The 22,163-nt window shown below is 53.6% G+C and overlaps 3 protein-coding genes across 6 annotated transcripts in view; 2 read left to right on the forward strand and 1 right to left on the reverse strand.

Annotated features, from left to right (window-relative positions):
• The window catches only part of ZBTB4 (zinc finger and BTB domain containing 4), a 29,678-nt gene extending 17,664 nt beyond the window's left edge, over positions 1-12,014 (reverse strand). Inside the window, exon 1 of the mRNA XM_083472495.1 lies at positions 11,844-12,014. The gene's annotated coding sequence lies outside the window, so the exon portion shown is untranslated. The remainder of the gene's footprint in view (positions 1-11,843) is intronic.
• The window catches only part of GRK1 (G protein-coupled receptor kinase 1), a 101,770-nt gene that overhangs the window by 67,010 nt on the left and 12,597 nt on the right, over positions 1-22,163 (forward strand). The gene's annotated exons all lie outside the window — the stretch shown is intronic.
• On the forward strand, positions 8,997-20,281 carry SLC35G6 (solute carrier family 35 member G6; the record flags this gene model as incomplete). Of its 4 annotated transcripts, none has more annotated exons than XM_083472738.1 (2): positions 8,997-10,066; positions 18,513-20,281. In XM_083472738.1, the coding sequence occupies one exon, from the start codon at positions 18,553-18,555 to the stop codon at positions 19,618-19,620; it is 1,068 nt and encodes a 355-aa protein (XP_083328864.1). In that variant the 3' UTR covers positions 19,621-20,281. The 4 variants fall into 4 exon arrangements, with proteins under 4 accessions (XP_083328864.1, XP_083328862.1, XP_083328865.1 ...); XM_083472736.1 differs by lacking the exon at positions 8,997-10,066 and adding an exon at positions 11,920-12,125; XM_083472739.1 differs by lacking the exon at positions 8,997-10,066 and adding an exon at positions 14,405-14,864.

Raw genomic sequence — 22,163 nt, forward strand, 5'->3', positions numbered from 1 at the left:
GACTCCCTGGAAAAGACCCTGATGTTGGGAAAGATGGAGGGCACAGGGAGAAGGGGACGACAGAGGAGAAGGTGGTTGGACAGTGTTCTCGAAGCTACCAGCATGAGTTTGACCAAACTGCGGGAGGCAGTGGAAGACAGGAGGGCCTGGCGTGCTCTGGTCCAGGGGGTCACGAAGAGGCGGACACGACTAAACAACAATGTGCATCATCGGAGCCGCACGAAAAGAAGGCCGTCGTGAGTTTTTCTGCGCATCTTACAGCCACAGTCTGATGGGAGAGGTCTTAGATCTGAGTTCATTGCAGCGCAGAGGGCAAGGGTTCAGAAAAAGTGGTAGGGCATGTGCTATGTGGCGCAGTCGGGTACAATTCTGGCGAAGCGACGAGTCAAATCGGGTGTGTGTGTAGGAAAAAACAAGTATGCATTTGCATGCATCAGAGGGGAAATCGCAAGGGGTGCAAGTCCGCTGTAGTTAAGGTGGAAGGGGGGTGTTGATGGACAGCCGCCTGTGCGTCAGGCAGAGTCCAGCCGATGCTGTTCTGGAGCTAATAAATAACTCTGACGGATTATTTTTCCCTTTCAAGCAAAGACAAGAAAATCGCTTCCAAAGCCAAAGGAAGTAGCCGAGCGCTCGCAAATCATTAACCGAAAAACAACACCAGGCGTCGTCATAGAAACACCAAACACTTCGGCTCTTTTTCCTCGGCAAAGGAAGTCGCTTACCACCCTGACAGAGGCTTGGAGTCCTCCTGGGCAACAGCCAACAACTCGGAGGGGGGCAGGAGAGGTCCTGCTGCATAGCTGTAAGATCTCGAACTCAGGTCCTGGAAAAAGGGATGAAAGGCTCCTGAGGATATTGACACAACTGCTTATTTGGGGGAAATAAAAGCAAATGTCAGCGCAGGCTCATGACAACCGTAGCCAATGGGTACGTCAGAGAGCAAAGGCACAGAAGCGATTCTGAGCTGTGATTGGCCAAGTCGTCCATGACGTCATGCCAGTTCCTTCGTCTCCTCCAACGCAACATGCCACCACGGCCCCCGGTTTTTTACAGGGACTAAAGAAAAACTGCCTAAGAAAACACACTCAACATTCTATGGATGCACGCAGTGTTAAAAATAAAATCCGCAGCAATAGGCCTGTTTGCACATTTCCACAGGCAAACCCCACAGCGAACCCGGTGCAAAGAATGTGCTAAAAAATGAAAAACAAGCCAGGGATTGCAAGATCTCTCTGCCACAAAAAGCCTTCCGAGCGCCCGCAGATGATGCTGTCGCGTACTGGAATGTCTTAAGGTGCTTGCAGGGCCCAAAATCTTCACCCAGCGGCAATGCGCGAGCACAGCACATAAGGATGCAGAAACATGCATTCCATCATTGGGCGTGGGAATAAAGGGAAGGAGAGTGACCCAGAAACGCTCTGAAAGATGTTTGGGGCTGAGCTACAACCTGCTGCCTTGTGCAACCAAATGGTGGTGGGGAGGGCATGGGCCTTGAAATAGCAAGGACCACACCTCCCTCAAGCAAAATCATCACCTCCCAGTCCCTCCAGACCAGGTTAAAGGTAAAGGGATCCCTGACCATTAGGTCCAGTCGTGGCCGACTCTGGGGTTGTGGCGCTCATCTCACTTTACTGGCTGAGGGAGCCGGCGTACAGCTTCCGGGTCATGTGGCCAGCAGGACTAAGCCGCTTCTGGCGAACCAGAGCAGCGCACGGAAACGCCGTTTACCTTCCCGCCGGAGCGGTACCTATTTATCTACTTGCACTGTGGCGTGCTTTCGAACTGCTAGGTTGGCAGAAGCAGGGAACGTACAACGGGAGCTCACCCCGTCACAGGGATTCGAACCGCTGACCTTCTGATCGGCAAGCCCTAGGCTCTGTGGTTTAGACCACAGCGCCACCTGCATCCCTAAGGGGTGTGTAAATTAAAGGTAAAGGGACACCTGACCATTGGGTCCAGTCGTGGCAGACTCTGGGGTTGCGGCGCTCATCTCGCTTTATTGGCCAAGGGAGCCGGCGTACAGCTTCCGGGTCATGTGGCCAGCATGACTAAGCCGCTTCTGGTGAACCAGAGCAGCGCACGGAAACGCCGTTTACCTTCCCGCCGGAGCGGTACCTATTGAGCTGCTAGGCTGGCAGGAGCAGGGACCGAGCAACGGGAGCTCACCCAGTTGCGGGGATTCGAACCGCCGACCTTCTGACCGGCAAGTCCTAGGCTCTGTGGTTTAACCCACAGCCCCACCCACGCCACCAGACCAGGTTACACACACCTCTGGCCAAAATACACAACTCAATAATGCACTGAATTGCCCCTCTGAACAACTGAATATGCACAATTAACAACTATACCTATAAGTAACAAAACATGTTGTTTTGTAAACATGTTTTGTTTTTAAAGTCAAAAAACGACGTTTCGTTCTGTATTTTTGGGTGGCAGCCGATGCTTCTTCGAATACGCCTGCTGAAATTAAGGGACAATGCTAACTTGGGTTTAGTAATTTATATGGGGCTACTCAGAGTAGGACGGCTCGTCGTCTTTCTCCTCTTGTACTTTGAGAGCCACTAAAGCGGCGCGACAATATTTAAAGGTAAACACACAAACCGAAGCTCCAAAGCAATGTTGTTGTTGTTTTTCATTTCATTTCTATACCCCTGTACAGTTTAACGAAACGATCTCAAAGCGGTTTGCAGCACGTTAAACATCAAATAAAACCATCTGGAATAAAGCAACTGCAAGCGTCAAGGAAAATATTCCAGATCTTTTCTAAGTGGCGCTTTGCTTTCCCCATATTCATTTACCTACTTAATTTATAGAGCTTCCCCATAGCAGGACTATAGGAAGGCAGTGGGGTGTAGTGGTTAGAGCAGGAATCAGCAAACGTTTTCAGCAGGGGGCTGGTCCACTGTCCCTCAGACCTTTTGGGGGGCAGGACTATATTTTGAAAAAATAAATAAAAACGAACGAATTCCTATGCCCCACAAATAACCCAGAGATGCACTTTAAATAAAAGCACACATTCTACTCATGTAAAAACTCCAGGCAGGCCTCACAAATAACCCAGAGATGCATTTTAAATAAAAGGACGCATTCTACTAATGTAAAATCACGCTGATTCACGGACTGTCCGCTGGCTGGATTGAGAAGGCGATTGGGCCGCATCCGGCCCCCGGGCCTTAGTTTGCCTTCCCATGGGTTAGACTGCAGGCTTCCTCAACTTCAGTCCTCCAGATGTTTTGGGACTACAACTCCCATCATCCCTAGCCAGCAGGACCAGGGGTCAGGGATGATGGGAATTGTAGTCCCAAAACATCTGGAGGGCCAAGTTTGCCTGTGCCTGCTCTAGATCAGGCTTCCTCAACCTTGGCCCTCCAGATGTTTTTGGCCTACAACTCCCATGATCCCTAGCTTAGCTGGACCAGGGGTCAAGGACGATGGGAATTGTAGTTTCCAAACATCTGAAGGGCTGAGGTTGAGGAAGCCTGGGTTAGTGTGTCGGACTGGGACCTGGGAGGGTTCAAATCCCCACTCAGTCATGAGGCTCCCTGGGGGGACCTGGGACTCAGTCGCAGCCTCTTTGCCTACCTTTCAGGGTCGTTGTGGGGATTAACTTAGCTGGGGGGGGGAGCAGTAAATGAGCTCTTCTGCTCACCTGTTTAAGAAAGCTGGAGGGGCCAGCCAGAGGGGGAGGTCAGCCGCCAACTTCGCGCCTAGAGATCTCCACGGGGCTGCAATTGGACCCACACCAGTCACAGAACACGCCCAGCTGATCACTAACACTGGTTGTGGGGCACTGTCTCCCACAGTCTCCCCAAAACCTCCGCCCTACGGGAAAGCCTGCAAGCAGATTCGCCATTCTGAACCCCAAACCTGTGTTACTTTTATTGCTGTTAACTGCTCTGAGCCCAGCTTCGGCTGGGGAGGGATATGAAGAAATTATTATTATTATTGTTGTTATTATTATTATTATTATTATTATTAAACCCTCCCAACTCCCTCCTCGGAAAAAAAACACACGGATGACAGGAAGGGTGTGTGTGTGAAACCCCGTGGGGGGGAACGATCTTGCATTGCGGGGGGCTGGACTAGATGACCCCGCTGGACCCCCAAATTCCATCCCTGCAGCGATTCTGGGAATAGGCGCTCCGATTCAGAAGCACGTAGATCCAGGAGCACGGAGAAACAGTTCGGAAGCGCCTTATATACATCAAATCCTCTTAACACCCATCTTTAAAGTTGTGTTCCATGTCCTGGAGTCAGGCCATGGTTAGGCAACCTAAGGCCCGGGGGCCGGATGAGGCCCAATCGCCTTCTCAATCTGGCCCACGGACGGTCGGGGAATCAGCGTGTTTTTACAAGAGTAGAATGTGTCCTTTTATTTAAAATGTACAGTGGTGCCCCGCAAGACGAATGCCTCCCAAGACGGAAAACCCGCTAGACGAAAGGGTTTTCCGTTTTGGAGGTGCTTCGCAAAACGAATCTCCTATGGGCTTGCTTCGCAAGACAACAATGACTTGCGAGTTCCTGCTGGTTTTTTTCCCTCCGCCCCCCCTTTTTCTAAGCCGCTAATCCGCTTATCAGCTGATCCGATCAGCAGATAAGCCGCTAAAAGCCGCTAATAGCGCTAATCCGCTAATCCATCAATGGGCTTGCTTCGCAAGACGAAGAAACCGCTAGACAAACGGATTCTTTTCGTCTTGCGAGGCACCACTGTATCTCTGGGTTATTTGTGGGGCGTAGGAATTCGTTCATCCCCCCCCCCAATATAGTCCGGCCGCCCACAAGGACTGAGGGACAGTGGACCGGCCCCCTGCTGAAAAAGGTTGCTGACCCCTGGGCTAGATGATTCATAATCCTGCGAAACTGGACCTGCCTGGCGTTTCGACACCAGTAGAACGTGTCCTTTTATTTAAAATGCATCTCTGGGTTATTTGTGGGGCCTGCCTGGTGTTTCGACACGAGTAGAACGTGTCCTTTTATTTAAAATTTCGTAATTTCGTTGTCACCGAAGGGGGCAATGACAATAAAGATATTCTTATTCTAATCCTTAAAAAAAAATGCATCTCTGGATTATTTGTGGGGCATAGGAATGTGTTCATTTCCTCCCCCCAAAAATATAGTCCGGCCCCCCACACAGTCCGAGGGACGGTGGACCGGCCCCCGGCTGAAAAAGGTTGCTGACTCCTGTCCTAGGAGCCCGTCATGCAAGGTTTCGGTTTTGAGCGAAGGCCTGGAAGACACACACACACCCCGGCTGGGATGCTTTGCCTGGAAGAATGACCTTTTCGGAGAGAGAGGCAGAGCGTGTTTCTGCTAGCTAGCAAACAAGCAAGGAAGGGGGAGGCCGGCCGGCCTCACGCAGCAGCGAGGCAGCATGAAACCGACGGCCGAGGAGAAAAACAACAAGAAGGCAGCCCTAACAATGGAGATCAGAAGGAGGCTGGAAGCCCTCCAGGGAAAACACAGCCCAACCCGGCCACAGTGTCCCCTGGAAATGCCCTCCGCCAGGGCTGGCACCGGGACAAGATGGCTGCCGGCCGGCCACGCAGGGGCCCCTCCGTGTAAAACGGAAACCGCGGGCAAATCTTGCAGGACCCGGTCTATTCTCCCTACAAAATATTCACACACACACACTGGTAACATTCCCTGGTTTCCTATTCTGGGCTTAGGCCTTGTTTTGCTCCAAAATACTGGCGTTAAAACAGATAGTATGTGGAAATGAGAGAGCAATGCGGCCCTCCAATTCCTCCTATGTGGCCCACGAAACGCTCCCAGGCCACACCTCCTTTCTCCAGGCCACGCCCCTCACTAGGCCAGCTTGCTTGGCACCCATCCTTTATACCCCGCCCACCTGGCTGAGTTTCCCCAGCCACTCTGGGCGGCTTCCAATCAAGTGTTAAAAACACTTTGAGGTTGAATCCTGACAAGACAGAAGTACAGTTTTGGGGGGACAGGGGAGGGCGGGTGTGGGGGACTCCCTGGTCCCGAATGGGGTAACTGTGCCCCTGAAGGACCAGGTGCACAGCCTGGGAGTCATTTTGGACTCACCGCTGTCCATGGAGGCACAGGTCAATTCTGTGTCCAGGGCAGCTGTTTATCAGCTCCATCTGGTACGCAGGCTGAGACCCTATCTGCCTGCGGACTGTCTCGCCAGAGTGGTGCATGCTCTGGTTATCTCCCGCTTGGACTACTGCAATGCGCTCTATGTGGGGCTACCCTTTGAAGGTGACCCAGAAACTACAACTAATCCAGAATGCAGCAGCTAGACTGGTGACTGGGAGCGGCCGCTGAGACCACATAACACCGGTCTTGAAAGACCTACATTGGCTCCCAGTACGTTTCCGAGCACAATTCAAAGTGTTGGTGCTGACCTTTAAAGCCCTAAACGGCCTCGGTCCAGTATATCTGAAGGAGCATCTCCACCCCCATCGTTCAGCCCAGACATTGAGGTCCAGCTCCGAGGGCCTTCTGGCGGTTCCCTCATTGCGAGAAGCCAAGGTCACAGGGAACCAGGCGGAGGGCCTTCTCGGTGGTGGCGCCCGCCCTGTGGAACTCCCTCCCACCAGATGTCAAGGAAATAAGCAGCTATCCTATCTTTAAAAGACATCTGAAGGCAGCCCTGTTTAGGGAAGTTTTTAATATTTAATGCTGTATTGTTTTTAACACTCGATTGGGAGCCACCCAGAGTGGCTGAGGAAACTCAGCCAGATGGGCGGGGTATAAATAAATTATTATTATTATTATTATTATTATTATTATCATCATCCTTTCCCTAGTGTAGCGGCTAAGTGACCGACTGAGCTACGATCCGCAGGTCCTGGGTTCAAATCTCGCCTCTTCCGTAAACTCAGAGGGGGCGTTAGGCCAACCCTTCTCTCTCGGTCCTCAGTCCTCCCACCTGCAAAATGGGGGCGGGTGGGGAAGAGCGAGAATAGTGATTTACCTCACATGCGCATCCGTCTGGTTCAGCAATATTTTCATGAGAATTATAGCACGGTTCTTTATTTTTAAAGCATACCTTTCCCTGTTTATAATAATAATAATTTATTATTTATACCCCGCCCATCTGGCTGGGCCTCCCCAGCCACTCTGGGTGGCTTCCATAAAAACCAAAAATACAGTAAAATATCACACGTTAAAAACTTCCCTGAACAGGGCTGCCTTAAAATGTCTTCTGAATGTCAGGTAGTTGTTTATCGCTTTGACATCTGCTGGAAGGGCGTTCCACAGGGCGGGCGCCACTACCAAGAAGGCCCTCTGCCTGGTTCCCTGTAGCTTTGCTTCTCGCAATGAGGGAACCGCCATAAGGCCCTCAGACCTGGACCTCAGTGTCCGGGCAGAACGATGGGGGTGGAGACGCTCCTTCAGGTCTCCTGGGCCTTTGAGGCCGTTTAGGGCTTTCAAGGTCAGCACCAACACTTTGAATTGTGCTCGGAAACGTTTTAAAAGGATTGGGGTTTTTTAATGTTAAAAGGTCCAAAACGCATTGAACGCGAAGGGCTGAAAAGGGGCTGCGTCATGTCTGTTTATTTTCTAGCTCAGTCGGTTCAGCACGAGACTCTTAATCTCAGGATTGTGGGTTTGAGCCTCACGCTGGGCCAAAATGGGCATTGCAGCGGGTTGGTCTAGATGACCCTCGGGGGGTCCCTTCCAACTCTGGAAATCTGCGATTCATTGCCTCTAGATCCCACCTTTCCTTCAAAGAGCTGAAGCTGGCACGGACAGCTCTTCGCCGTGACATCCTCTCCACAACCCTGAGAGACAGGCTGGCCTGAGAGCGAGGGAACGGGCCCAAGGTCACCCAGCCAGCTTCACGGCCGAATTGCCTGGCTTTGGCAAACCTTTCCTTGCCGCTTGGCCTGCGCCAGCCCTGCAGTCCTCCGGGGAGTGGGCCGCACACGGGCCAGGAGCAGGGCTGCAGGGGCCACACGCTTCCCCCAGAAAAAAATTCTCAACAACATGCATCTTAAAAACAGGTCCCTTCGACCGAAGGAAAGCAAGCCGCTGTTTTCTACCCTTTGCCGATAAGAAGCTAACCCAAAGTGCTTTTTTTTAAATGGGGGGGGGCGTAGATTTGCACGCAATCGTCCCCCGTCGCATCGCAGACCCTTCAAAAGCTCACAGAGAAACACAGAAGCTGGGGTCTCCACAGCACTGCCTCGAGGGACGGGGCCATTTTCGCGCTGTGTTTCCTTGCCGCCCCACATGCTCAGATCACGGAGAAGCCCACACGGTATCTCAGGACCCCCAGGCGTTTCTCACAACGGCATTCGGGGCACCCGGAATCACACTGTGCATCGGCAGCAGGGGAGAAACGCACACCGCCGTTCGTAAGCATGTGCGCACCAAAGAGCTCTGCGCACCCAGAAAACAAAACAAGCCTCTGGGCTATGCGCTCAATTCGGACATCCACTCACAGCCACGTTCTCCCATGCGTGCGCAGAGGGCTGCTCTTACGGGATCAAGAGGGAACACGCATCCTCATACGTGTCACCTCATGCGCCCGTGCGTTTGACGGCCCCTCGCTCTCCACCTGCGCGGAGCCCCGGGTGCAAAAGAGACAGCCAGGTCGTGAGAGGGGAAAGCGTTAAGCGAGGGGTGCAGGCAGGGGCATCGAACTGGGGCAGAGAAGAGCGTTAAGGGATTGCGGCAGGAGAGAGTGGAACGCAGGTGAGGACAATGCTTACAAACAGTGCGGTGCAGTGGTTAGAGCAGGCTTCCTCAGCCTTGGCCCTCCAGATGTTTTGGGACATCATCTCTGACCACGGGTCCTGCTAGCTAGGGATCATGGGTGTTGTAGGCCAAAAACATCTGGAGGGCCCAGGTTGAGGAAGTCTGGGTTATGGAGTGTCGGGCTAAGAGGCTTGGGTTCAAATCCTTTTTTCCCTGCCACCCACAGCCACGAAGCGACCTTGGGGCCAACCACCGCCTCTCAGAGCCTACCCTACCTTGAGGGTGAATAAACTGGGGATGCGAAGGACCACGCGTTTGAGCTCCTTGGAAGGAAAGGCAAGGGTGGAAAAAAGGAATAAACAAGAGAAATAAACGTGTGAGAATGAGGGCAGGGGGGCGTGTCGAGAGGGTGTGTTCGGTAGCAGAGAGAAGATTTGAGAGGGGAAGAATTTTGTGTGTTTGTGTGTAAGCTTGCGTGCAAGATGTGGCCGTGTGTGTGTGTGTGTGTGTGGAAATGACATTGCAAATATGGCCTAAGGGATATGGGGTTATTAAAGCCAGTTTGAGAGGGGGAAAATCCCCAGCCTCAGGGTTTTGTAACGGCGCTGCTAAAAGGAATCTGGATGTGACCCTGATCTTCCCTCCCACTTTACTTCCCGCTGAAAGCTGAGATCGGCCACCAAAAATATGAAGTATTTTCCCCAACCCCGGCTGAGGAGGGCATGACAGCATACGGAAGTGTGACGGTCCTGTGTTTTCGGCTGAGGAGGAACAAACGGCAGGCCGGCAGCCTTGCCCTAAGCCGGTTGCAAACAGCAGGGCCCTCACACAAGGCAGTGCGGTATAGTGGTTAGAGACAGCAGGGTTCAACGCTCTACTCAGTCACAAGGCTCGCTGCTGGGTGACCTTGGGACAGTTCTCGGCTCTCGGGCTAGCCTACCTCACAGGGCGGTTGTGAGGAAAAAAGGGAGGGGACGGCGTATGCCACCTTGGAGGAAAGATGGGATACAAATCAATTAATAACGTGACTGTAGGATGATGATGTTAGCTAGGTTTGGCGTGACACCCAGTGTGCATTTTCTGCCTCGGGCCTAGAAAAATGTCCTGCGTGGCCCGGAGGTTTCTGTTTAGGATTTGGCACGTATTTATGTCCCCGTCGCAGGAGTGGGATAGAGTTAAGACACCGAAAGAAATTCGATATAGGGAGAAAGGGATATAGGGAAAACAGGTCTGAGGTACGTACAGTACAAGGAAGGCAGGCGAAGCGAGAGGGGATAACGGGAAACAGAAAGGGTCTGTGGTGCGCACAAGGCTCTGACAGGCGTGTGGTGAGGTTGTCGTGAGGAACGGCAGGTAGCGACACGCACATCCAAGACACGCGAGATGTCTTTTGGAGGTAAATAAACAGGAGATTACGAAGGAAGGAGTCCATGCCGTTAACAGAAAATGGTTTTTTCCATCGAGTGGTAGGCTTGGAAGGGACCCCCCCCCCCCCCGGGTCTTCGAGCGCAACCTTCTGCAGTGCAGGGATCGCAGGGATCTAAGGCAAGCTCTGCCAACCTGGTGCCCTCCGGGTGTTTGAGGGCAGCGATGGGGCTGGTGGGAGCCGTCGTCCAAAACATCCGGGAGGCACCAGACTGGCAGGTTTGAGAAACGGCACATGGGCATGTACGTGAGGCAGGGTGCTCAGCGCCTCAAAAGCAGGGGCCACAGCGGTGGGCGATCGGCGGGAGGCAAACTCCTGAGGTGCGCCAAGCCTGCGCTGTTTTGGGCATGGGATGAGCGCCGCTGGGTCAGGAAAACAACCACAGCTTCGGCCACGTTAACCCTCAGCGTTCCCTTGCGGAAGAGAAAACCAAGAAGAAGACCAGGCAAAGAGATGAAGAGAGCAGGATCCTTCTCCTAATGAGGTCACCCTCACAGCCTCTCCCCCCCTTCCCCGCTGCCCTTCATGTTGGGGTGGGGGGTGCTGTTGGAAGCTGCCCATCCCCATCCCCAAACACAGATCCTCTTCAAAACTCGCCCTTTCCCAATCTTTTTGTATTTCTGCTGCCATGGAAAACATGCCAGCGGAGATCCCTTTTCTAACCCCAAATATCCAGGTCGCCCCGAACACTTCCAAAAAAGGATCCCCCGCTGAGATCCATCGCCTCTCTGTTAACCCATGAGAAGCACAGGAGTGCGTGAGCCTCGCGCGATCCCAGGACCCAAAGAGAATCGCCCCAAACCGCCGGAGGCACCCGCCGCTGCTCGCCTCCCCAAGCGCGCAGCTCCGCGCGCTAGGATCCCAGATCCAGTGTATAGGATGGCTGCAGAAAAGCCGCGGAATCCTCATTCTCTCTCTATATATATATCAGGGTTGCTTCCAGAATTAAAATTAAGGAAGCCAGATCTACCACCACAGGCCTGACTTTTCGACCCAGGGGTCCCAAAAATATCCCGGATCGCCCAGGGGTCATTTCCGGAATAGGTGTTTGGGGAGGGGGTCTCTTCAAGGTCTCCCGTCCACTCCCCCCGCCCCCCTCCAAAAGAGAGAAATCGAAACATGCAATCCGTGGCGAGGATGCTAAATGCGCAGCTTCGCCTCCTCTTTCGCTGCGCCCCTCCCCTCCCCAAAAAATAACACCCAGCCAAGCAGGCTCTCCGCACCCCCCTTCCTAAATCCCCGGGCCGACCTCTTTCCGAGCGCCTGGAGAGTTCTAGAACCCCCGCCCTGGCAGAAGGAAAAAACTTTCCCTTTCTTGGGTGGCTGGGTGTGTGTTTTTTGGGGGGGTGTCCCTCGGTTCTTTCCCGGGACTGGCGCGGACCCCCTCCCTCCCCTCCCCAGCTCCGGAGATCCGGATGCCCAATTACGCAGCTGGCTGGAGGGCGGCGCGCCCCGGCGGCAATCTTGGGCGCGCGTCGCGGGGAGAAAAGTGGCGTCGCCGCGCGCCCCGTTTGGACACCCCCTCCCCAAACACCGCGGGGCCCCGGGACGATCCCCTACCGACCCCAACCCCACCCCGGCTGGCGATCCCGGGGACTAGGCCGCCTTGGAAAAGGGCGCTGGGCTGGGGCCCTCTCCAAGCGCCCGCGGGCAGCCTCGCCCTTGTTTTGCGCGCCCGGAGGGGAGCGCACGGGACCGGGGCGCCTCCGGTGGGAAGCTCCCCCCGTCGGGTCGGCGAGCCCCCTACCTGCGTGTCTGCTGCTGCTGCTGCTGCAGCGGCGCGGCGAGGCAGCCCAAGATGGAGTCTTCTCGCCCCGCCATTCATGCTCGCAGCCTGCTTGGCACGGGACGCCGCTCCCCTCGCTCGCCGCCGCCGCTCCGCGCTCTCCTCTGGCTCCGGCGCTCCGCTCAACCCGCCGCCGCCGCCGCCGCCGCTGCCTCCCCCTCTGACATCATCGCAGAGGCTCAGCCGAATCGGAGCGGCTCAGGCTCGGCGCCGCCACGGCAGCCGCACGCAACTTCGCCCTCGGTGCGGGCCAGCCCTCCGGCCCCCGGGACGCCCCCCAGGAGAAGCCAGCCAGCGAGAGCGCACGTCGGGAGCGCTTGCCTACATCCCGGGGCTGGGGAGGTTGCGGTGCGGGGTGGGAGAAGAGAAGACACGCGCTTTCCAATCACGCGTAACGCGGGTTTTCTCCTCTCTCTCTCTCCCCGCGTTGGTACCTGCAAAGGGAGGCGCCTCTGATCATGTGCAGAGCGCCTGTAAGCGCAACGCGCTCCGGGGATAGCAGCGGAATAAAGGGGAGAGCGGGGCGGGAGGTGCTGTGAAACGGGGCTTGCTCGGAAGTAGGTAGAGTTTCTGGAAGGGGTCACCGAACATGTGCAGAGTGCCTTTTCGCCCCCCGCCTTGCGCGTAACCACAACGCATAAACCTCTCCCGGGGATGCCAGCAAAAGAAGAGGGAGAGGGGGCAAATATACTGTGAATTGGGCCTTACTCGCAAGCAAGTAGGGCTACTGAGCATGTACAGAGTTCCTTTCCGCCTTCACGCGTCAGGACGACACAAACTCTCGTCTGGCGTATGCGGATACAAAGGAAAAGAAACGGGGGTGAGTGTAAAATTGGGCTTTCTCGGAAGTAAGTCGGATTTGTGGAAGGTGCCACCCCTTCTCTAGGGCAGCCCTCTGCAAATAGGGCCCCTTGGGGCTTTATCCAAGGCCAGTTCTACTCAGATGGGCACACTGAAATCAATAGGGGCCATGGGTCTGCCCCAAGGAAAACTCAGCCAGCTGCACAACCTTCAATGGGGCTTCTTCCCAGGTATAAAACTGCAGCCTCACAGTGCAAATGTCTAACAAGGGAAATTCAGAGGTCAAAGTCTATTATTATTATTATTATTAATTGCATTTATATATCCCACATTTTTTCATGCAAGAAGCCCGAGGTGTTGGCCAAGTTTCTCCCCTCCTCATTTAATAACCCCACAACAACAGTAGGTTGGACAGACTGAGAGACACTGATGTCACGACCCACAAGTGATTTGAACCCTGGATCTCCTAGGTCCTGGTCTGACACCCTAACCAACTATACCACAATGACCTACCCTCAAGCATGAATTTATTCTTATCCTTGTTTTATTCTTATCCCAGCTGTACGTGAGCTGTGATTGAGCGGGCGAGACCAGGCGTGGGTCAGAAAGGCAGTTTCTGCATGTGGTGTAGAGGGAAGCGAGGGTCAAGGGAGCCCACCTCAGAAGGAAAACTCCGATCCTCCACCTCCTCTGCCTTGCGGGATATCTTCAGAAGAAAAGTCTCAGGACTAAGCCCCACACAGATCTGGAGCGGAGTCCCTAAAATGCTTGGATGGCGCCTTGTACCAGTGGCGTAGCGTGGGTTGTCAGCACCCGGGGCAAGGCAAGTAATTTGCGCCCCTTAACCCGTGGATTTGCGCCCCCTAACCCTCAGATGTTGCGCCCGGTGCGGCCGGGCCCCCCCCTGCACCCCCCACACTACGCCACTGCCTTGTACGCCTCCTTCCGGCAACCGCTGCAGCCAAGCTGGTGTCAATCATCTTGCTCTGCTTTGGACCACATCAGGGGGGTCTTGTCGTCTGAGCAGCCCAGGACCCCCCACACACACTGCCCAGGCTTGTGCCCCAGAGCTCACTTCAGTGCTGCTAACGCAGCGGTTTGGCCTCACCACTGAAGGCACACTCCATTGTTTTCTGGAGACAGAAAGATGCCAGCAACAGAGGGGAGCAAAATTATTATTATTATTATTATTATTATTATTATTATTATTATTATTATTATTTATACTCCGCCCTCCCCAGCCAAGACCGGGCTCAGGGCAGCTAACAGCAGGTATAAAAACAATTGATTCATTGACAATTTCAATTAACAATTGAAAAGGCGCTCTGCATATGTTTTAAGGCACTCTAGTCCTCATTTGGAAGGGACACGGATGGCACTGTGGGTTAAGCCACAGAGCCTAGGGCTTGCCAATCGGAAGGTCAGCAGTTCAAATCCCCGTGACGGGGTGAGCTCCCGTTGCTCGGTCCCTGCTCCTGCCAACCTAGCAGTTCGAAAGCACGTCAAAGTGCAAGTAGATAAATAGGACCACTCCGGCAGGAAGGTAAATGGCATTTCCATGTGCTGCTCTGGTTCGCCAGAAGCGGCTTAGTCATGCTGGCCACATGACCCGGAAGCTGTGCGCCGGCTCCCTCGGCCAGTAAAGCGAGATGAGCACCGCAACCCCAGAGTCAGCCACGACTGGACCTAATGGTCAGGGGTCCCTTTACCTTTACCTAGTCCTCATTTGAATATTCCAGGCCTTAGTAGCACAGATTCCAGAGGCCTACAGACTGGAGCAAATTAACTCAGGGCTGTTAACTGCTCCGATCTCAGGTGGTTTCTTGCTAGAGAGCCTCTCCAACAGCTTCCCCCAGCCTAGTTCTCTGCAGATGTTTTGGCCCACACCTCCGGCAAGTGCAGCCTTGTATTCCAAAAACACCTGGAGGGCATTGCGTTGCAGAGCCCTGGAGGGGAGGAAAAAGCCATTCCCTCATCCATCATCCCATATAACTTCCTTTGGGGTAGACCTGTTCATCCCTTGCAGGTGTCTAGCAAGTGTCATCCAGCCTGGGGGAAGAGGCCCCGAGGGCGTGACGTCATAGTGGCGCATGCAGGCAGGATGACATCACAATTTCTGCCAGGCGAGGGAGCCAGGCTAGGCGATTGAGGCGGCGGCTTGTTTGTACGGTGGCTGTGAAGGTAGGTGGGGGCTGGGAGAGTTGGGGAGGGCTCCTTCTACAAGCCCCGCCCTTTCCTCTTCTCCATCCCCTGCTACCCGAGTCAGGGGGAAAAAGAGGACTTCAGAAATGGTGACTCTCTCCCCCCGCCCCCCCCCCACTTTGTGGCACCCAGAGTACTAGATTTCCACCCTTCTAGAACCCAGTCATAGAACCCAGACGCCCTGACGACAGATACCGCAGGGAGGGAGGTAGGGTCAGATCAGTGTGGGAGAGAAAGGGGGTGGCTTATAGTCACACCCCACCACTCCTGACCCTAGGAAACATGGAGGAAGAGTTCCGGTTCTTTGGTTTACCTGCGTTGAATATAGAAATCCCCGGGTTCAGACTAGGACGGCACGTCAAGGTAGGGCTGGGGGTGAAATCCGTCTGAAATCAGGGACAACACTGAGCTGGACGGACCATTGTGGTTCAATTTGGGCAGCTTTCTGCGTGAGAAAATCCCTGCCCCGTGCAAGATCACAAGATGCCCTTGGCTCACTGCTCCCCAAACCCACCCACCCCAGGAATATTAGGCAGGTGGTAGAGCTCCAGAAAGGAAAGGTAGACTTCAAAGAGAACAGCTGGGTATGTGGCATAATGGTTAGAGTGTCGGACTGCGGCTTGGGAGACCAAGGTTCGAACCATAGCTGCCAAGCGTCCCTTATTTGGCGGGATAGTCCCTTATCCCAGCGCCATGTCCTGCTGCTGTCCCTTATTGATGAGGCTTCATTTGGCTGCTGGCTGGGCTTTCTGCCTTTGGTTCAGAGGGGCTCAGAAGTTGAACATACCTGTGCCTGGAAAATCCCTTAGTTTGGCTGCTGATCCCTTATTTTCGAGGCTGCTGGTCCCTTATTTTCAAATCTGTAAGTTGACAGCTATGGTTCGAACCCTTCTTGGCTGTGAAGCTCAGTGGGTGACCGCGGGGCCTGCCTCCCGTCTCTCAGTCTAACGTACGTCACAATGTGGCACGGGGTTCGGCTAAATGACCCGTGGGGCCCCTTCCATCTCTACAATTCTATGAATCTGAAGTTGCTGTTGTGATAAAATGGGGATGAGAATGATGCGCCTCACCTTGAGATAAGGTGCTATGTAAATGGAATGAATAAAGAAAACTCGTATTAAGAACAAAACCAGATTATAAGGGGAAACTAGGAAGAAGGCAGGACGCGGGTGGTGCTGTGAGTTAAACCACAGAGCCTAGGGCTTGCCGATCAGAAGGTCAGCAGTTCGAATCCCCGCAATGGGGTGAGCTCCCGTTGCTCAGTCCCTGCTCCTGCCAACCTAGCAGTTCGAAAGCACGTCAAAGTGCAAGTAGATAAATAGGTACTGCTCCAGCGAGAAGGTAAACGGTGTTTCTGTGCACTGCTCTGGTTCACCAGAAGCGGCTTAGTCCTGCTGGCCACATGACCCGGAAGCTGTACGCCGGTTCCCTCGGCCAATAAAGCGAGATGAGCGCCGCAACCCCAGAGTCGGCCACGACTGGACCTAATGGTCAGGGGTCCCTCTACCTTTAGGAAGAGGGCAGATAGCAGACAATTGGGGGGGGGGTCATTGATGGAAAGCAAATGAGAAAGCTGGTCCAATAGTCCAGTCCTAGCACTGGCACAGCATTGGGGAACTGGCTGCAGAATCCATCACCTATGCCAAAAAACCCAGCAGGGTACAGTTAAACTGTGGAACTCCATGCCACAGTAGGCAGTGATGGCCACCCATCAGAAGAGGAATGGGCAAGTTCCTGGAGGAGTAAGGCTATTTTTGGGAGCTAATAGCAACAGTACCTATGCCCTGTCTCCACAACTGAAGGCAGCTGTGCTTCTGAATGCCAGTTGCTGGAAAACGCAGGAGGGCAGAGGACTCTTGCGTTCGAATCCTGATTGCGGGTTTCCCACAGCTTAGCCACTGTGGGAACAGGATAGTGGACTGAATGGATCATTGGCTTGACACAGAAGGCTGTTCTTATCCTCTTAACATTTGAAAACAGTCCTCTCAACTCTCCTTAAAGGTAAAGGGACCCCTGACCATTAGGTCCAGTCGTGGCCGACTCTGGGGTTGCGGCGCTCATCTCGCTTTATTGGCCGAGGGAGCCGGCGTACAGCTTCCAGGTCATGTGGCCAGCATGACTAAGCCGCTTCTGGCAAACCAGAGCAGCGCATGGAAACACCGTTCACCTTCCCGCCAGAGCAGTACCTATTTATCTACTTGCACTTTGATGTGCTTTGGAACTGATAGGTTGGCAGGAGCAGGGACCGAGCAACGGGAGCTCACCCAGCTCTCCTTACTACTACATAAAAAGTTTTAATTTCACATTTGGTTCCAGTGGCATAGCGTGGGTTGCCTGGGCCCGAGGCAAGGCAAGGATCCTCAGCACTGCCTGCCAATAGGCTGAAAGAAAGGGGCAATAGCTCTGCGACCTACACAAATGGCAGCCGCAGCACCTGTGAGCATTGGGCACAGTGGAGAACAGGAAGAGGGAATGTTCGGGAGCGGGTATCTATCAAAAGCTCGTGCAGAGTACGCCTTCACACCTGTTGTTGCCCATATCCAATCCTCATTCTGCCCGCACAAACATTGGGAGATTTTCTGTGTGAGGGGGAGGGCATGCTCTTTTTTAGGTATTATTACTATTTTCTCTTTTTTCCTTTGGAAATTTTGTGCCCCTAAGATCTTTGCACCCAGGGCAACTGTCCCCATGGCTACGCCACTGCTTGGTTAACTAAGACTCCATTTCTGAGACTCACTGAGTAGACAAGCAGGAAGGTTTGGATATTCATCAGACTACAAGTTGGGGAATCTGGCTTAAAACCCTAAATTGATGCTTGGGAAATAAGTTATCACTTAAAACAGCCCCAGTCTCTCCTTAAAGGGACCCCTGACCATTACAGTGGTGCCCCGCAAGACGAATGCCTCGCAAGACGAAAAACTCGCTAGACGAAAGGGTTTTTCTGTTTTGCGTTGCTTCGCTAGACAAATTTCCCTATGGGCTTGCTTCGCAAAACGAAAACGCCTTGCGCTTTTTTCTTAAAGCCGCTTGAAGAGGCGCAGTTGCGACGGGCCGTGCTTCGCAAGACGAAAAACATCGCAAGACGAAAAGACTCACGGAACAAATTATTTTCGTCTTGCGAGGCACCACTGTAGATCCAGTCGTGGCCGACTCTGGGGTTGCGGCGCTCATCTTGCTTTATTGGCCGAGGGAGCCGGCGTCCAGCTTCCGGGTCATGTGGCCAGCAGGACTAAGCCGCTTCTGGCGAACCAGAGCAGCGCACGGAAACACCGTTTGCCTTCCCGCCAGAGCGGTACCTATTTATCTACTTGCACTTAGAAGTGCTTTCGAACTGCTAGGTTGGCAGAAGCAGGGACCGAGCAATGGGAGCTCACCACGTCAAGATTCGAACTGCCAACCTTCTGATCGGCAAGTCCTAGGCTCTGTGGTTTAACCCACAGCGCCACCCGTGTCCCTTTAGTCTCTCCTTGCTTGCAACTTATTTCCGGCTTCACAACACTCCCCTGAGGCGGGCTTGTTTAGAAACCAGGCAGGTGTATAAAAGCTGGCGTTAGAGGTATGCCACTCGAACAGAGATGCCTGGCCTCACTTGCAACCTCCCTTTATTTTCCCCGCCCTCTCCTGCAGGTACCCGCTGGCTCCCAGCAATCCCTTGGCACTCCTGCCCATGGCATCTCGCCCGGGCCCTCCCGACCGAGCGGCCTGGACCGTGGCCGACCTGCTGCGGTTCTCTCCCCCGCCCTGCTCCCCGCCGCCCCCGCCACGACGCCCGCTTTGGAACCGCTACCGCCTGTCGGAAAGCATGAAGGGCCTGCTGGTGGCGCTCCTGGGGGGCGGCGTCCCGGCCGGCTTCGTGGCGCCATTCACCCGAATGGCCAACGAGGCCTCCGGCATCCCTTCGCTGGAGATACTTCTCTTCCGTTGCATTCTGCACCTCCTCTTTGCGTGCTACCTGCGTTGCCAGAAGGCTCCTTGCTTCGGGCCGCGGGAGGCCCGCCAGCGGACGGTCCTCCACGCCTCCATCAACGTCATCTCAATCGGCTGCGCCTACAGCTCCTTCATGGTGGTGCCCAGCGGGAACGCCGCCACCGTCCGCAAGGGCTCGTCGACCATCTGCTCTGTCCTGCTGGCGCTGTGCATCGAGAACGGCAGCTTGACGGGCTACGACTGGTTCGGGTTGGTGGGCAGCACCCTGGGCCTGATCATCATGGTGGTGCCCGACCTCCTGGACCTCGACAAGAGCACGCAGCTGTACGACACCTTCGGCTACGCCCTGGCCTGCCTCGGAGGGATGGCGCTGGCGCTGGGGCTGGTCATCTTCCGGGCCCTGGACTTCCCGGCCAAGCTGGTGACGGTGGCCTTCCTCTTCGGCGTGGTGGGAAGCCTGGTCTGCTCGCCGGCCATGTTCCTCCTCCAGCAGCCCGTCATGCCCCTGGACCCCCTCACCTGGACTTGCGTGGCGGCCATCAGCTTTCTGGCGTTGGTCTCTTTCCTGTGTGCCAGCTACGCCGTCACCAAGGCGCACCCGGCCCTGGTGTGCGCCGTGCTGCACTCCGAGGTGGTGGTGACGCTGGCGGTCCAGTACTACGTCCTGCGCGAAGCCGTCACGCCCTTTGACATCATGGGGGCGGGGGTCATTCTCGGAAGCATAGTCATCATCACGGCCCAGAATATCAGCTGCGACGCGGCCGAAGAGGACGAGGACGCCAGCGTCCAACTGAAGGACAGCACATAGCCGCGGCGAGGCACAAGGTTCGAGCAGACTCCAGGAGGACGGACCGGAAGCAGGGACCTTCCAAAGGACCGACCAGTGAGGACGTCGCAGCTTTAAAATCCGCCTGCCCGCCCCCAACGGACAAGGTGGTGGTGAGGCTTTGGATGAGGGAGCCGTCCGTTGCCTTTTGGACATCGGTGTGGAAAACGGCCCCAAAACCCAATTACCTTTTCTAAGGAAAGGCCAGCGGATTTGGCTGGGACATCTATTGGGTTCGCCTGCTCCTCAGAAAGCGGGTTCAGGGAAATGCCTAAGCCTGTGGTTTTGGTTTGATTTTTTATTGAGTATTACGATTTTTTATCGTCACAATATCAATCACATCCAAAGGAGGGGGGGAAACACATTTCCCATGTTTCCCCCTCCCGTCACGACTTCCCTAAACTTTGTGGGGTTTTTTTTACATATTAACTTCTCTTGCTTGCTTATAACTTGCTTATAAGGTTTTTACAATAATAATTATTGTTCTCTTATCATTTTAGCATCATCATCATATTTTCCGTATTTATTCTGTTAATTGTGTTTGGTCGAAACTTGCTAGTGAGTCCATTTCTTTAGATTGTTTCTGTAGGTGTGTCGCAAATGGTTCCGTGTCTTTCTTGAAGTCTGTTGTCCTTGTCTCGAAGCCTTTTCGTTAGCTTTGCCATTTCAGCGTATTCCATCAGTTTTCCTTGCCATTCTTCTTTCGCAGGTACCGTATTTTTCGCTCTATAGGACGCACCAGACCACAAGATGCACCTAATTTTTGGAGGAGGAAAACAAGAAAAAAAATATTCTGAATCTCAGAAGCCAGAACAGCAAGAGGGATCGCTGCGCAGCGAAAGCAGCAATCCCTCTTGCTGTTCTGGCTCCTGGGATAGCTGCGCAGCCTGCATTCGCTCCATAAGACGCACACACATTTCCCCTTACTTTTTAGGAGGGAAAAGGTGAGTCTTATAGAGCAAAAAATACAGTATTTCTTAACCTGAAATGCCTAGTAAAAAAAGCTCCTGGCCTTTTAACAAAAGTTATCTTAAACATTCTTTTCATTCCATTAGAAATCATTTCCCCATAACTTTTAATTATTTTGCAATTCCACCACATATGGAAAAACGTGCCTTCTTTTTCTTTACACTTCCAACACTTATTAGAGCCTGTTCTAAACATTTTTGCCATTTTTACAGGTGTAATATACCATCTGTACATCGTTTTCATATAATTCGCTTTTAACAGTATACAGCCAGTACATTTTAAATTCACTTCCAATAATTTCCCCCGGTCTTCCATTTATATGTTGTGTCCTATATGTTGTGCCCACTTAATCATAAATAACAACAACAACAACAACAAATTTTATTTATATCCCGCCCTCCCCAGCCAAGACCGGGCTCAGCGCGGCTAACAACCAATAATAAAAACAAGTTGACTGAAATACAACTTAAAAACAAGATTAAAATACATTAAAATGCAGCCTCATCACAGGAGAAAGGAAAAAAGAAAGAGGGGGAGGGAGTCAAACTGATTCTAAGCCAAAGGCCAGGTGGAACAACTCTGTCTTACAGGCCCTGCGGAAAGAAATCAGATCCTGCAGGGCCCTGGTCTCATGAGGCAGAGCGTTCCACCACATTGGGGCCAATGTTGAAAAGGCCCTGCTTCTGGTTGAGGCTAATCTAACTTCCTTAGGGCCCGGGACCTCTAGGGTGTTGCTGTTTATGGACCATAAGGTCCTCCGTGGGGCATACCGGGAGAGGCGGTCCCGTAGGTACGAGGGTCCTAGGCCGTGAAGGGCTTTAAAGGTCAAAACCAGCACCTTAAATCTGACCCTGTACTCCACCGGGAGCCAGTGCAACTGGTAAAGCACTGGGTGAATATGCTCCCATGGCAGGGACCCCGTGAGGAGCCTCGCTGCAGCATTCTGCACCCGCTGGAGTTTCTGGGACAGCTTCAAGGGCAGCCCCGCGTAGAGCGAATTGCAGTAGCCAAGCCTGGAGGTGACCGTCACATTTAACCTCCTCATCTTGGAAACGCCTAACCCTCTGGAACCGGAGACCCAAGGGCTGAACAGGTGTGTGTCGTCTTTCCCCCTACCTCTGAGAGGGTGGAAAGAATGCTGGAGAGATGTCTCCTCAACTCCCTGCAAAAGGCGTTGCTTTTGTGACGTTGCTTCGGGCCGTCAACACATCCTTTTGCAGCGCTGCTTTTATCGCATCCCCGAAAGTGGAAGAGGAGTTTTCTCGCCTTTTAGGCCGGCTGCATCACACACAGAGAGGAAATGGGGGGGGGGAATTGGTTTGCATATTCATCTGACACACATTAGGCCTCTTAGAGGTGGAAAAAGAAGTCAGCTCAGCTGAGCAGAGGACACTTTTGCTGTAAACAAAACCGCAGGAGAGGACAGCCTTCGGATTCTGGGACCGTTTCCTGATGGGTGCGAAGCAGAGGATGGGGAGAGGAAGCAACGGTGGGGTGCGCTGAAGTGAGCACCCCCAAACTGCAGCACGCTTCCCCCGCCTGCAGGAACAGCACCC

The sequence above is a fragment of the Podarcis liolepis genome (assembly GCF_965112155.1).
Source record: "Podarcis liolepis genome assembly, chromosome: 13".
In the NCBI taxonomy this organism is placed as follows: domain Eukaryota; kingdom Metazoa; phylum Chordata; class Lepidosauria; order Squamata; family Lacertidae; genus Podarcis; species Podarcis liolepis.